The sequence below is a fragment of the Chanodichthys erythropterus genome, chromosome 7, assembly GCF_024489055.1.
Source record: "Chanodichthys erythropterus isolate Z2021 chromosome 7, ASM2448905v1, whole genome shotgun sequence".
Classification (NCBI taxonomy): Eukaryota; Metazoa; Chordata; class Actinopteri; order Cypriniformes; family Xenocyprididae; genus Chanodichthys; species Chanodichthys erythropterus.
In genome coordinates, this window is record NC_090227.1 from 44732505 (window position 1) to 44746060 (window position 13556).

General features: G+C 43.5%; 2 protein-coding genes across 5 annotated transcripts in view; one reads left to right on the forward strand and one right to left on the reverse strand.

Annotated features, from left to right (window-relative positions):
• LOC137023522 (KH homology domain-containing protein 4-like) overlaps positions 1 to 4433 on the forward strand; it is a 7482-nt gene extending 3049 nt beyond the window's left edge. For both annotated transcript variants that reach the window (XM_067390717.1, XM_067390716.1), the window contains 8 exons: positions 3 to 211; positions 285 to 345; positions 430 to 487; positions 1300 to 1490; positions 1576 to 1656; positions 1804 to 1853; positions 3754 to 3833; positions 4150 to 4433. In XM_067390717.1, the coding sequence (XP_067246818.1) occupies positions 3 to 211; positions 285 to 345; positions 430 to 487; positions 1300 to 1490; positions 1576 to 1656; positions 1804 to 1853; positions 3754 to 3833; positions 4150 to 4286 (867 nt within the window). In that variant the 3' untranslated portion in view covers positions 4287 to 4433. The remainder of the gene's footprint in view (positions 1 to 2; positions 212 to 284; positions 346 to 429; positions 488 to 1299; positions 1491 to 1575; positions 1657 to 1803; positions 1854 to 3753; positions 3834 to 4149) is intronic.
• On the reverse strand, positions 4428 to 13301 carry LOC137023521 (fibronectin type III and SPRY domain-containing protein 2). 3 transcript variants are annotated; one of them, XM_067390714.1, is made up of 13 exons: positions 13246 to 13301; positions 10833 to 11046; positions 10657 to 10752; positions 10338 to 10571; positions 10224 to 10246; positions 9548 to 9669; positions 8658 to 8816; positions 8269 to 8403; positions 8048 to 8198; positions 7678 to 7811; positions 7472 to 7604; positions 7223 to 7399; positions 4428 to 4680 (listed from the first exon to the last, which is right to left on the reverse strand). In XM_067390714.1, exons 2-13 carry the CDS (start codon positions 11043 to 11045, stop codon positions 4428 to 4430), a joined length of 1830 nt encoding a protein of 609 aa, XP_067246815.1. In that variant the 5' UTR covers position 11046; positions 13246 to 13301. The 3 variants fall into 3 exon arrangements, with proteins under 3 accessions (XP_067246815.1, XP_067246814.1, XP_067246816.1); XM_067390713.1 differs by lacking the exon at positions 13246 to 13301 and adding an exon at positions 12460 to 12615; XM_067390715.1 differs by lacking the exons at positions 7472 to 7604; positions 13246 to 13301 and adding an exon at positions 12460 to 12615 and having other exon boundaries at positions 8269 to 8395.
• Between the last annotated feature and the right edge of the window lie 255 nt (positions 13302 to 13556).

Sequence of the window (13556 nt, forward strand, 5' to 3'; positions counted from 1 at the left end):
AGAGTTTTGTGCACACTAAGATATTTGTAGGACTGGACCAATCGCAGCCGTCCTTTAATGTGAACGAGCGCGTGGAGGGTCCGTCCGGCTCGTACCTGCAGCACATTCAGTCTGAGACCGGCGCTCGTGTCTTCCTCAGAGGCAAAGGATCGGGATACATCGAGCAGGCGTCCCGCCGCGAGTCCTTCGAGCCGCTGTACCTGTACATCAGGTAAAGCCTCGCCGCTCTTTCCTACTCGCTTCAGCCGCTCCGCCGCGCTTCTGACCGCATGTGTGTCTTACAGCCACCCGAACGCCGCGGGACTGGAGGCGGCCAAGAAGCTGTGTGAGAATCTCCTGGACACGGTGAGTGTGTGTGTGTGTGTGTGTGTGTGTGTGTGTACATCGAGCATCATATGGTGTGTGATCGATCATGTTGTGGTTCTCCAGGTGCGGGCGGATCACGCGCGGTTCATGTCGGCGTTTCCCTCCACAGGTTCTGCTCCAGGTGTGTTTTCTTCTGTCTCTAAACATGTTTATATGCTGATAACTCCCATAAGTCAGTGTGTTGAATGAACGTGTTGTCCTGGTTTACATGCGAATCAGTGAGCAGCAGTTCAGGTAAATCGTGTTTGTGAAACCGCATTAATAATCAGGCTGTTTCCTGGTAGAATCATTAGTGTTGTGATGTGACGTTCAGTGAATAAGCAGCAGTTTGTCTGAACCTCTGAGATGAGACATTTTTATTATATTTTGGGTCAAAGAATCAGAGTTTGCAATAGATTTCTCAAGCGCTGCCTCTGGATGCGCTTCAATCCGCTGTAAGAACTCTTTCCTGTCACATGTCACACATGTGCGCTTCAGTAAGCCACAGGTCGATGATTTTTCATGCAGGAGAAATCAGTCAGTTTATACTGAAGCAGTTTATGACTTTCCTCTGATGAAACAAGTTTACATCACACACACTCAGCACAATCTGGTCAAGAAAGTGATCTCGAGCTGAACTGATCCAGGGACAGTGTTCACGTGCTTCAGAACGCTTTTCACTGCCGTTCATGTGAATCTGGGTCAGTTTGGCTCGACTGACACAAAACTAAATGCCTCCCGTTCTAATGAAACTCACGTGACACTTTCGGGTCGGCGGTATGACCAATATTTTCACAAAATGTGTAATTTTATTTCACTGTATCAATATAAACTCAGCTAAAGAAAGAGACCCTTTTCCAGGATACAGTATTTTAAAGATAATTTGGTCAAATTCAAGCAAGTTTTGCAGATCTTTATTAGGAGAGCCTCGTGTCTGACTGATGTGTGTTTCAGTTTACCCGACACACGGATACTCTGCGAATAACAGCTACGGCAGCCAGTCGTGGTACAGCTACCCGTCCAACGGCTACTCGAGCTCGTATCCCACGTACTGGAACAACTGCGGCGGAGCGTCCGGCCAATCACAGCTGAGCAGCGGCCCGGTGCAGTATCCGGTGCGCCAACAGAGCGCCTTCCTGCTGCAGGTGAGAGTCACGCCTGTCAATCAATACAGCTGATGTGAACGTGACTGATATCAGATCAGATGACCGTGTGTGTGTGTGTGTGTAGGAGGAGGATGCAGCGTCACACAGAGCAGACGGCAGCTCCAGCCCGAAGCAACACTCCACAGAAGAGGAGCAGAAAACACAGGTGTGTGTGTGTGTGTGTGTGTGTGTGTGTGTGTGTGTGTGTGTGTGTGTGTGTGTGTGTGTGTGTGAGTGTGTGACTGAGACTGATGGTCGTCACGTTCATTCTGAGATTGATCTGACGTGTGTGTGTGTGTGTGTTTGTCTTCAGATCTCCACAGATGTGTCGGTGAAGGACGTCAGAGCTGCAGAGGACAGCAGGTCTCCATCTTCTGTTTCTGTTCATTCATGTTTTCTAGTCATTATAATCACGTGTTTGTATGTTAGTGTTCAGCACTGCTCTGAGGTCACCTGACCAGTGCAGTAGTCTGTAAACTCGCATTGAGTTCAGTGATGTCGACTGTTCAGCCATTTCACCACATTAAATGCCCCTATGATGCTATTGTAAAGGTTCAAAGGTTAACAATTTAAATTCCTCATAATATCCACTGCAGCATCAGCTCTTTTCTCAGTGTCTGAAACGCTTCATTCGAAGATTCTCTCTCTAAACCCCGCCTTTCTGTGAGCTGCTGTGATTGGTCAGAATCCAAACGCTCATTATCATATCTGAATCTCAGCTCTTGATTTACAGTACACTTGATATTCGCTAATGTGATGTATCACGATAATGAATATGCATGATATTGTTATCGTGGGCATTTCAAAATACCATAAATAATAATTAATTACCAATTATTAAAATTTTTACAATTCATTAAGAACACTTTCCCCATCAACCGTATCAAATGCACAACACCGCTGTATTCTGCGTCAAAGAGATGTAAACGAGCCCAACATGCACGAGAAGCACATGGCGGAACGAGTGAAGGAGACGCGCTGAATGAAAGTGCACGTTCACTCTCTGACAGCAGAGGGCGCTGATGGAACAGCAGAAATGCAGCGGTTACCCCGGAAACCCCGGTGAAGGTTTTAAAATGCTTCAAACAGACATTCATTTTTTTGTAATCTCAATGTTGTTCATCACAGCACCAAATACTTAAAGACTTAATGTTTAAGTTTAAAATAAATAGCCTATTTTTATATTTTAATCTGGACAACAACATGATTAGAAATGTTCTGATTATTGTTCAGTAAAACTTTGAGACGCACAGCTTCATTAGTTAACATGTTAATTCATTATTACCAAACTGACCATGAAAAATACTTATAAAGCATTAATTATTCTTAGTTAATGTTAATTTCTTAGTTACTGTTTAATAATATTACTAAAATCAAAATAACTTATAAAACTTACTGAGATAAAACTAACAATGATCAGTTGTGTTTCTTAACTCACATTAACAAAAAATTACACTTTCTGTAACAAATGTAGCTGTTGCTCAATCTTAGTTAATGCATTAAATAATGAGATCTTATTTTAGTGTTTCCTGTTGTTCTTTATAGCCTAATTCTTTTGCACTTTAATCTGTTTTAAAATTTTACTTTACATTTTTTGTTTATTGTATTATTTTAAACATTCAGAATTCTTTTTGTTATAAGAAAGAGTTCTTAAACCTGTTATAGTATGACAACTTTTTTTTGCAACTTATTTCAATATTGTGATAATACCGTATACCGTGATAAAAGCTTCAGCAATTATCGCAACATGAACATTTAACACCGTCACATGCCTAATTCACAGTGATTCAAACAGTAACAGATTCACCGTATAAATCTCTTTGGCAGCAGAAAACGGCGTTTTCTCGACATGAACAACACGAACCAAACTCTTCCAGTCTCTGATACAACTGCAGTGATTGAGGGCGATTTCAGCCAATGAACACCAGAGGCGGGCATTATGCAAATTAGTTACGTTACTGGTATGAAACAGGAAGTGAGACTGAATTACTGATGACTCATTTCAGTTCCGAATCACTTTCTTTTAGGAGACAAACTCAATTTATCTGATCTTTTGATCTTTAAAACTTTGCCAAGTTTTTACATTCACAAATTCACAAACGGCTTTATTACTACATGACAGGGAATATCCTAAACATAATATGAGCACTTTAAAAACATTCTTCTGCTGCTCTTCATGCATGGCACAGGTTTTGTTTTTACTGAGTTCAGGATGGGTTAGTTCTGTTAGAGACGTGAGTGACGTGAGATGTGTCTTGTGCAGGATGTTGATGCCGCCACCAGCTGCTCCAATCAGAAAGAGATTACGAGAAGAGACCTGCAGCAAAACCCTCACACACACAGGTGTGTAAAAACACACACACACACACACACAAACTGTATTTTCTCTCCCCCTACAGTACCCCTAACTACCCATCACAGGAAACTGTGCACACTTTTACTTTCTCACAAAAACTCATTCTGTGTGATTTATAAACCTTTTGAAAAATGGGCACATGGAGAAATGTCCTCATAAGTCACCTCTTCTTGTCATACCTGTGTCATTATACACATTTGTGTCCTGATATGTCTCTCTCACACACACACACACACACAGCTGTCATTAGCATACAGGGATTATTCATGCATGTGACATCATGAACTCTCTGATCTCCTGCAGCTGATGAAGAACAGCAGGAGAAGAAGATGAAGATTCCAGAAGATTCCAGCAGCTGCTCTGGACTCGTTCCGTACGGAGGAGACTCGTCGGATGAGGAAGAGGAGCGCATGCGGGGCGGGAGTAAGAGCGCGGTCTGAACTGCAGCATCACAGACTTTATTTCGTCACATGTTTGACTCGCAGGACTGATGTGGATCTGTTCCTATGGAATAATAAAGAAGTAAACGCCACACAGATGCTGCCGTCTCCTTTATTCCGCTCAAGAATCTGTTCAGATCATCACGGGCGCGTGACGTACGCGGGTGCCGACAGGCCGGTGCGGAGCGTCAGCGCTCCGGGGTTGTCCAGGGCGAAGCAGGGGTGCAGGTAGTGCAGGAAGTGACAGCTGAAGGTGTGCAGGTGCTGCCGCAGCGCCGCGTTATAGAAGGACAGGATTCCAGCCGCGTAATCCAGAAACACGCCGATCCGCAGCGGCTGCACCGTGATGCGAATGTCCGGCGTCCAGCCGTTGTGCAGGAACTCGTATTTATGCCTGCAGAGGAAGAGCATGTGATCAGATTAATTAGTTTCTTTATCATGTAAACCAGTTCAACCTTCAAACTCTAACCCATTATAAACGGCAGTATCCTCAAGAAACGGCCGGATGGGACCAGCGTAATATAAACTTCACTAAATCAATCCTGTGGTTGGAGGAAAGGGTGTCCGTTTAGTTAATGAGTGAAGATCTTGAACAACTCTCAGAAGTTCATGTCAAGTCATCTGGAGTCTCATGTAGATTGATGGTGTTTCAGCGGATTTCTAAATGAATTCAACAACAGGAGACTCTTTATATTAACTTATTTATTCATTATTTCATCTCAACGTCTCATTCATGCAGCAGTTCAATAATCAGCTTCTACATTAATAACTAGAACAATAACGGATGAATGCTGTCACCTTTAAGACGATTGGTCAACTTCTTGGTAAACGCAGATGATGTCATAATGTTCACAGCTTTGATTTATCGAAATGATCAAGATTATTATTTGAAGTTGATTTTCATTCTGATGTGAGGGAAAGTGTTTCTCTGTTATTAATCCTCCGTTTCACCGGATTGATTCTCGGCCAGATTCAGACGACTGTGAGCGTTAGCCAATCACAGTGTGACACGGTGCCTGTCATGTGACCTTCACCTTCATGCCGCGCTATAGGACAACTTCAGAAAAATGAGCGATTTATTCAGTCTCTTTCCTTTATTCAGTGTGTTTTAATCTTTGGACCAGGGGTGTCCAAACTCGGTTCTGCAGAGTTCAGCTCAGCCCGGTTAAACACCTGAACCAGCTGATCAAGATCTAACTAGGCATAAAGAAACTTCCAGGCAGGTGTTTTTGAGCTGAACTCTCCAGGACTGAGTTTGGACCCCCTGCTTTAGACTGTGGGTTATTTTCAGCAGGAGGGAGATGACGCGACCGCTGATGTTTCCTCACGTTTTCTGCTTTGAGACCAAGAGAAATACACGCGTGTTGCATGAGTGTTTCTCATCTCCAGTCCTCCCAGAATGCTTTAGATCAGCGATTCTCAATTTATTTTGACTCAAGATATTACTGATACTGTGCTATATCACAAAGATGTTCATTTACAAAATATTATTATATATTAGTATCATTATATTAAAATGACACAATAATTATGAACTAATTAAAGGATTAGTCCACCTTCAAATTAATATTTCCTGATAATTTCCTCTCCTCCATGTCATCCAAGATGTTCATGTCTTTCTTTCTTCAGTGGAAAAGAAATGAAGGTTTTTGAGGAAATCATTCCAGGATTTTTCTCCATATAGTGGACTTCACTGGGGTTTAACGGGTTGAAGGTCCAAATGTCAGTTTCAGTGCAGCTTCAAAGAGCTCTACATGATCCCAGACGAGGAATAAGAGTCTGACATTTTCTAAAAAAAAAATAATTATATACATTTTAACCATAAATGCTCACCTTGCACTATCTCTCTTCTTCTTCTCCATTAGAAATCCAGCACTGTAGACGCTGCTAAGTGTATTACTGCCCTCCACAGGTTAAAGTTTGAACTAACTGTTATATACTTGCACTAGCATATTGTATATGACAATTTAGTTCAAACTTTGACCTGTGGAGGGCAGTAATACAATTAGCAGCGTCTACAGTGCTGGATTTCTAATGGAGAAGAAGAAGAGAGCTAGATCGAGAGTATCTATTGTTAAAACATAAAATTTTAATTTTTTCTAGTAAATGTCCGATGTCCTGCACTGAAACTGACATTTGGACCTTCAACCCGTTGAACCCCAGTGAAGTCCACTATATGGAGAAAAATCCTGGAATGTTTTCCTTCATTTCTGAAGAAAGAAAGACATGAACATCTTGGATGACATGGAGGAGAGTAAATTATCAGGAAACTTTAATTTGAAAGTGAACTAATCCTTTAAATTAAATTTCATAATACCAAAAACTAAAAGTTCTTCATGGTTTGCATGTTTTATTACAAATAAAGATGCATCACTTTTACATTTTGTGATTAGTTTTTTTTTTTATCATTTGTTTACCCACTAAAAGCAATTTTACCCAATAAAATATATTTTTATATGTTTTAATGTATATATTTCATTTTTCATATTCATTTCCAGGTCTATTAAAAAAAAAACCTTTCCTTAAAATATTCAGATTGTCTAAGATCATGAGAACCCTGGATCTGAAAGGAACAAATTAAAACTAGAAAGTAAAGTTCAATTTTACTGCATTAACATGAATTAGCATGTTGCTATCAATAATTACACTGTTGGAATGTTTTGGCACACTGATAGCATGAATTAGCAAGTTTTAGCAACAAATTAGCATGTTGTTACCTTGTTGTTAGCATGAGTTAGCATGTTAACGTTTTAGCATGTTAGCATGTTTTAGCATTTTGTTAACATGAATTAACACGTTTTAACACAAATTAACGTTAACGTGTTTTAGCACATTGCTAGCATGAATTAACCTGTTGTTAGGATGTTTAACAGGATGTTAAAATGATTTAGCACGTTGCTATCTATCTTTAATGCACAAATTGTCACGTGACGCACCTGGACGGCGTGACGATGTGTCTCATGCACCAGGACGTGTTGTTCCCGCCCAGGTAGGAGTTGCGCTGCGTGTCCTCGTACGCCACGCCCACGCGGAACTCTGTGTCTTCGTCCACCTCGATCTCCCAGTAATACTGCCCTCTGATGGGCACCAGGTCGCCCAGAACCGCCACACACCTGCAAGACACACAACGGTCACGAGCTGCACGCGACCCGCTTCAGAGAGCGAGCGCCGGCGGCGTGTGCGACCTGGCGAAGGTGCTGTCGCTGAAGGTCATGTGACTGAGAGGAAGATCTTCATCCAGGTAGAACATGGTGAGGCCGTCGGCCGACAGCGACAGACTCGGATGTGCCGTGTCCTCCAACAGGTGGAAAAACGTACCTGTCACAAACACACGTGTCACACACACACACACAGCGTTCATCAGCGCACAGGCTCGGAGTTACGGCTGAACCTGCGGTGGAGACGTCGATGGGTTCGCTCCTCTCGCTCGGGCCGCCGATGTTCACGGCTCTGACGCTGATGATGTAGCGCTTCCACGGCTGCAGCTGCACCAGACACTCGCAGGACGGGATCGCCACGATGGACCTGCCGGGAGAAAGAGTGTCACGATCACCCTAAAGAGACGCTTCACGACAGGAGATCAGATGAGCGCTTCTGAGCAGAAAATAATCGTTAGTCGCATCAAATCTTTGAAAGTTATTTGGAGTTTAGTGGAGCATTGTGATCGTGTCGCTTTTGTGTTCGGCAGAAAGTCGTACAGGTTTTGAAGGATGTGTGAGAGTCGTTCTCACGTGACTTTAGTGTGTGTGTGTGTCACTGACTCGGTCGCAGTGCCGCTGCCGTCTGCGTCGCTCTCTCTGAACTCCAGCGTGTACGACTCCACCGGGTTCGTGTTTCCAGAGTCCCAGCGGATCAGCGCCGCGTCCAGGCTGCTCACGCACTGCCGTGGCCTGATGACGGGAGGAGAGGGAACTGCACACACACACACACGGGCGTTACACGAGGTCAGCGCAGCAGTGACCTGCAGGACAGCTGTACGTACCCGTCATGTAAACGGCTCTCTCGCTGGCCGGGCTGATGCCGGTGGTGTTGGTGGCCGTGACCCAGAGCTCGTACTGCGCGTTTGGAAGCAGATCGGACACTGTGCAATGCGTCTCCTTCACCTTCATCTGAGACACTGACACACACACACACACACACACACACACACACACACACACACACAGCTGCAGTTGAGCACAAACCCTGCAGCCCAATCTAACCTTCACTGGTCAAATCACGACAATTTAAACAAGTACTAACCTGACCCCTGACCTCAGTATAGTGCTAGTCTTACAGCCTGACAGATTGAGCATTACTGTATCAAGTCTGATCTTTTCTTGACTGTCGAGTTGAAATGATCTGGTTTGGGTAATGATGGCGAGCGTTTACCGTCCTGCGGCGTCTCCATGGTGCAGTCGTCCGAGATCAGACGCCAGTGAAGCTCGTAGAACTCGACGGTGTCGTCCGAGAACAGACTCCAGCACACGTGCAGCGACGTGTCAGTGGCCGAGTTACAGATCTGAGGGTTCATGACTGGAGCTGATGGAGCTGGACACACACACACACACACACACACACACACATTTCATATTGTACAGTATTTTGTGAGATAGACTTTGTGCTCACATTAAGTTTTCCCCTTTGCTGCATGTCAATCAAATTTGCAAGAAGAAATTCAGCCAAAGTTCAGAGTTCAGGTCTCTATTCCTCACTGTAACTGGACGGATCCAGTTTATGATCAGCTGACCTCAGTGTAAAGATGCTCATGTTGATGTTCGTCTGAAGGTTACAGAAGTTCAGAACCAGATGTTTGTAGTTTAGTTTTAATATATGCTCTTGTAGGACTGAGGAATAAAAGTTACAGTATGTTTTTATAGTACAATGATCTCCAAAGATCAAGATCCACTCGATTCCTCATCATGACACAAACCCTTTAAAGGACAGTAAGAGTTTTTTATGAAGCCATAAATTTGTCTCGGTGTCTCTCAGTGGCTGTTAAACCCGTCAAGAGCATCATTAGCTCTGTTTTATTCTATGATGTAAATCTAATTGATGTGTAAATCTGTTCATCAGTTCATTCGGTTACATGACCGGTGCCTGTGCATTTGTTTAGTAAATGTGTTTACATTGAAGTTCTTCATATCCACCTTAAGTTCTGGACATTTTATTTGCATCTTGATGTTTCCATCCAGCATTTCTTAAGCACATCCTAAAAATAAGCAGCTTAAAATATGTCGATGGAAACACGACTAATATAAGAGCAGCAGCTGCCGTCTGACCTGGAAGCAGGTTTATGGAGTCCATCATCTGTCTGACGTCGGACAGATCCGTCGTCGGCACATCAAAGTCCAGAGAAACTCCCAGCTTCAGATCCACTTCCGTACTGGAAAACTGCTCAACTCTGATTGGACAGAATATGACAGATCATTCCTGATTGCTTTATCTACGACTTTATTGTCCTGTCATTCCAGACGAAGGAGGAGCATGCTGGAAGCACAAACACGGACTGTTGAGATGTTCATATCTAATGAACGTAAAGCCTCAGATGTTCTTGGTTCGTCTTGTGACCGGTCGTGATGCGGCAGGTTTGAACACGACGACTTCAGCTTCAGTCCAACATTAACATCCACTCGTGTGGAAAAGAGCAACATGAACATTCTGCTAAACATCTGCTTTTGTGAAGGCAATGCAGAAACATTTCATAGTATTTGGCAACCCTTTATATCATACTTTAAAGAGAAAAACTCAATGGACTGGTAATTTCTCATTCTGAGCATTACTGCTCCTGCTGATTTATGGTGATTTTTTTCTTATCTCTCTTCTTAAGCATCAATAAAAAGAGTTTAACTAAACATCTTGTTGTATTCCACAGAAGAACACAAGAAAGTCACACTGGTTTCAAACTAAATGAGTATTAGAGTGATTATTAGACACGCCACACACTGCATCCCTTACCTCTTAATAACGGGCATGACGGCCTGTCAATCAGAGAGGGAGGGCGGGTCAAACACAGCACTGATTATGTCACAGTTCTCTAATAAGCCTGAATCATTGGTGCTGATCTCTGACCTGCAGGAAGGCGCGTTTGTCTTGTCTGCGGTGAACTTCCTGTGCGCTCTCGATCAGCTCTTTGGAGGCGTCCAGTGTTCGGCCGCACTGCAGCAGCTCGCTGTACAGACGCTCCAGCTTGCGGTTCTTCTGCTCGTCCAGCGCCGCTGCTCGCGCATCGTTCCTCTGTGAAAGCGTCTGCAGGACCTCGTTATAGTGCTGCTCCAGGTTCTGCTCCTGACGCCCAAAGTTCTCCTGAAAACACACACACACACACACTGTGTGAAAACATCACCTGAACGTGTGCGTGACGGCTCAGATGATGCTCGAGTCCACGGACCTCCACAGTGATGAAAATCTCCTCCAGGTTACTGGCAAAGTTTTCCATCTCAACGATCTTCTCGCTCAGCTTGCTCCTGCTTCGGGACAGTTCATCCTGGAAAAGCGCATGTGGTCACATCACACACCTGCACAGGTAGGAGGAGCAGATCAAACCCGTATGAATCTCGTTCTCACCTTCACCTGCTGCGCGGCGGCGGCGGGCGTGAGGAGCGTGTGACACGCGTGTGCCGCGGAGCCGGTGTGTGTGAGCGTGCGGCACTGAGAGCAGAAGGCATCGGGGGAGTGCGAGTCCGGCACCATCACAAATGCATCTTCATCAGCGGCCTCCTCCTCGCTCAGCTCCTCCGTGATCACATCCAGACAACTCCTCGCCTCATACGCGTCCATACTGACCGAGAGACGAGACGATCATCAGAAACTCTTCTGCTCTGATCTTCACATTCATCCATTCACCGGCTGTTTATATCTTGCTGAATGCTCATTTTATCCTGTTGTGTTTATCTTTCTTGTGTGTGTGTGTGTGTGTGTGTGTGTGCTGATCCTGTATGAAAATACAGAGTACTTTGAACTACTTTTAATTTCACAACAAAATATCTTTTTCAAGTTAGCAACACAAGTGACTTTGATTTCCCATGCATTGACTGAAATCTCTCCGCTGATGGCGCCGCGAATGACTGACCCGGTGTGGAGCTCCACAGCTGTTTTACTGTTTTTGTTAGTTTGACCACCGCCCAATCTTTCACCAGTTTTTGATTATTCTGATGTTTTTCTGGACATTATAGTTCCAGGACACGCAAACCTGGAAAGCGAGTGCTAGTCAAGCTGGCTTTAGGACCGCGCTGCCGAGTATCCATCTGGCAAATCTCTGCTCCCTACCCAATAAAACTGATAAACTTCTTTTTCTGACCTGAATAAATAAGGACTTCTTGAACTCTGCTGCTTTGTGTTTCACAGAAACCTGGCTGAATGAAGCCATCCCGGACAGCGCGCAACATCTGCCGGGCTTCCAGCTGTTCAGAGTGGATTCAATGCACCCATGAACCCACGAACTAACTAGACAGCACAATACATGTCCCACCGGAGACAGTAATACACTGGACCACTGTTACACCACAATAAAGGATGCATATCACTCTGTTCCACAGGCTCTCTGATCAGAAATGTAAATCATCTAAACCTCTAGTAAAGACTGTAAAGAGATGGTCCAACGAAACAGAGTCTGTTTCAACTGCACTGATAAGAGTGTTTCTGAAGCTGCTGCCATCGATCCTGACGAGCTCACTGATACTGTAACATCACACATCACTTCCTGTGATATGTGCAGCCCTACTAGCACTCATTTAACCTACAACAATGACAAAAAAAACTATGGTTCACAGTAAAACTCAGACAGCTTTGTCAAGCCAAAGAAGATGCCTACAGGAACAAGTCTTGTACAATCAGGACAAAAACATCCTGACAGAGAAGATCAGAGGAACTACTCTAAAAACAGTTTTCATCCAACGACCCGCATCAGTGTGGAAAGGCCTGAAAGACATTACTAACTATAAGACACCACTCCCCAGCGCTGTGCCGAATCAACTGGCCGATGATTTGATGGAGTGTCACTGCAGGTTCTCCCCCCACAGCTGTTCTGAGCTTCTCCACGCATTCATCCACACCTCCAGCTCAAAAGAGCTGTCTGGCGCAGTCATAACAACCTGGAGCTGAACACACATGATTGTGGACTTCTATTCCCACTCAGCATCATGAAAAGCACTGGAGCACCACCATCTCTCAGGACCTGAAGTGGGACACTCACAGAGGCTCCATCGTGAAAAGCTTGTATTTCCTTCGCCTGCCACAGGAGCTGCTGAAACAGTTCTGTGTAGTCATTGAATCCTCTGCACTTCTATAACTGTCTAGTTCGGCTCAGCTACCAGATCAGATCTCAGAAGACTAGAGCGGACAGTCCGGACTGCCACACCCCTCCAAGAACCGTCCTGATACAAATACAAAATATAATACAAATATTCTTTGTGTATTTAATCTCACTTTATTAACCGATGTCTTTGCTGCTGACTTTAAATGATCAAACTCAACCATACAAAAATGACTTACATTTGACTTTCAGCCTGAGCCTTATTCATTTCACTGTTGTAATAAAAGTGCTTTTTTACATTTGCCAAAAATAGAACTTTTGTTATTACAAAATAAAAAAGCATGAAGCCCAGGTGAGAAAAAGTAACGCAAAAGTAACAATACTTTCCACAAAAAGTAACTAAATAAAGCAATTAGTTATTTTAGGGAGTAACGCAATATTGTAACACATTGTTAAAAGTAATTGGTTGTATATTCCTTTCTATCTGTGGTAACAAAAGCTAACCACAGTGACTATAGACTACAGCTGACCATAAAATCACCTTTTCACAGATTTAGAAAAAGTAAGATGAGGTTTAGCTATTCGATAGGAAACACACAGTTTGAACACACACACACACACACACACACACACACACAGCCATAAACAAGCTTAACAATAACAGCTTCTTTCTTGCATTTATATTCGAACAGAAACAGTCAAAGTAATAAAATCATTGAGGAATACCTGCAGTGTCTCGCGCTCGTGCTCGTGCTCAGTGTTTCAGGACAGATAAATATAGACTGACGTGTCGAATTTCAGCAGCGGCTCAAAAACCCTCAAACTGAATCTCGCTCAGTTTACAGTCACTGCAGATACATTAATAACACTAAAACATTAATAATAATCATTTAATAATGTCAATCACACTTCTGGTTCTTCATTCATCATTGCATGTTCTCTGAATGTAAAGTTCGATGTAATTTTTATATTTAAATATGATATTTATATTTAGGCTTTCATTTCTAAACGCATTCGGTTTATAATGTTTACATTCA